The sequence below is a fragment of the Seriola lalandi genome, unplaced genomic scaffold, assembly GCF_002814215.2.
Source record: "Seriola lalandi dorsalis isolate HSWRI2012SDOR001 ecotype SW California unplaced genomic scaffold, Sedor1 jcf7180002054945, whole genome shotgun sequence".
NCBI classification, from domain to species: domain Eukaryota; kingdom Metazoa; phylum Chordata; class Actinopteri; order Carangiformes; family Carangidae; genus Seriola; species Seriola lalandi.
This window is the reverse complement of record NW_019525496.1, coordinates 298,420-299,938: the sequence shown is the minus strand read 5'-3', so window position 1 is coordinate 299,938 and position 1,519 is coordinate 298,420. Positions and strand designations below refer to the sequence as shown.

The following is a 1,519-nucleotide window of genomic DNA, read 5'->3' as shown; positions in this document are numbered from 1 at the left end:
ATCAGGCTTGATTGACAGGAGGAGTGTTCCTGAAATGTCAGTTCATAAATGATTAATGTCAACACACAGCAGCAGGAGGAGGAAGAGGGAGAGGGAGAGGAGGAGGAGGAGGAGAGGGAGAGGAAGAGGAGGAGGAGGGAGAGGAGGAGGAGGAGGAGGGAGAGGAAGAGGAGGAGGAGGGAGAGGGAGAGGAGGAGGAGGAGGGAGAGGAAGAGGAGGAGGAGGGAGAGGAAGAGGAGGAGGAGGAGGAGGGAGAGGAAGAGGAGGAAGAGGAGGAGGAGGAGGAGAGAGAGGAAGATGAGGAAGAGGGGGAGATAAAGAGGAGGAGGAGAGAGAGGAAGAGTGACATCAAAAGTTGGATATTGAAGGTCATCACTTCATCCATTTCTGTCACATCCTGTCCAAACAATAACAACAGACACACACACACACACAGACACACACACACACACACAGACACACACACACACACACACACACACAGACACACACACACACACTAAAAACCATGTACATACTCAACTGAATGTCTGTCACGGACAAGAACACAAACAACTACACATGACGAGGTGGTGTGTGTGTGTGTGTGTGTGTGTGTGTGAGTGTGTGTGTGTGTGTGTGTGTACCTCAGTCTGGACCATGTTAACCCTTCGTGCTCTCAGCTCTCGGACACAGTTGTAGATGTCGACCACGCCCTCTCTCTCTGCCATGTCCAGCATGATGTCAATCACTATGAAACAACCTGTACGCCCCGCCCCCGCACTGACACACACACACACAGACACACACACACACACACACACACACATTATATACTGTACATACAGCAGCAGCTTCAGGTTCAGTTGACTTGAATGTGAACAGTGAGAAGATACAGGTAAACAGGTAAGTGCAGGTGTGTACCTGCAGTGGACCACGGTGGGGCCGGCGGTCGGTGGGGTTTTGGCCTTGACACGGCGAATGAAGCCCAGCAGGCCGGTGGCGTGAAGCGGAACGCCGTGATCAGGCCAACCAGTGAAATGAAACTGACGGATCTCCCTGATCTCGGCCACGCCCCTCTGAGACAGACACAGGACGTTACTGAGGTCTGACCACATACAGGAAACCATGCCCATGGGCGTGTGTGTGTATGTGTGTGTGTGTGTGTGTGTGTGTCTGTGTGTGTGTGTATGTGTGTGTGTGTGTTACCTTCTCCACAGCGAAGGTTCGGATCACGTACTCCGACAGCAGCTGAGTCTCGATCAGCGTCACCTTCATGTCGCCGTAGATCTCTGTGTCGTCAGGCCAGTACTTACAACACTTCACCTGCACACACACACACACACACACACACACACACTCGTTAACATTACTGTCATGCAGGAATAAATTGAGTCATTAATTAAACAGAAACATAAACAGAGCCAAAGCAGCTGATACTAAAATATCATTAGAGGCTCCGCCCCCTCCCTTCCCTCATTAACAGCTAATTACTGCTGAGCTAATCACATCGTTGCCATGGCACCCAACGAGGTGATGG

The 1,519-nt window shown here is 51.2% G+C and overlaps 1 protein-coding gene across 1 annotated transcript in view; it reads right to left on the bottom strand.

Moving 5' to 3' along the window:
• The window catches only part of LOC111644946 (receptor-type tyrosine-protein phosphatase mu-like), a 101,682-nt gene that overhangs the window by 8,537 nt on the left and 91,626 nt on the right, over positions 1-1,519 (bottom strand). Inside the window, exons 29-31 of the mRNA XM_087170317.1 lie at positions 1,189-1,305; positions 904-1,058; positions 627-762 (exon numbers count right to left, since the gene is read on the bottom strand). Coding sequence (XP_087026443.1) covers positions 627-762; positions 904-1,058; positions 1,189-1,305 — 408 coding nt within the window. The remainder of the gene's footprint in view (positions 1-626; positions 763-903; positions 1,059-1,188; positions 1,306-1,519) is intronic.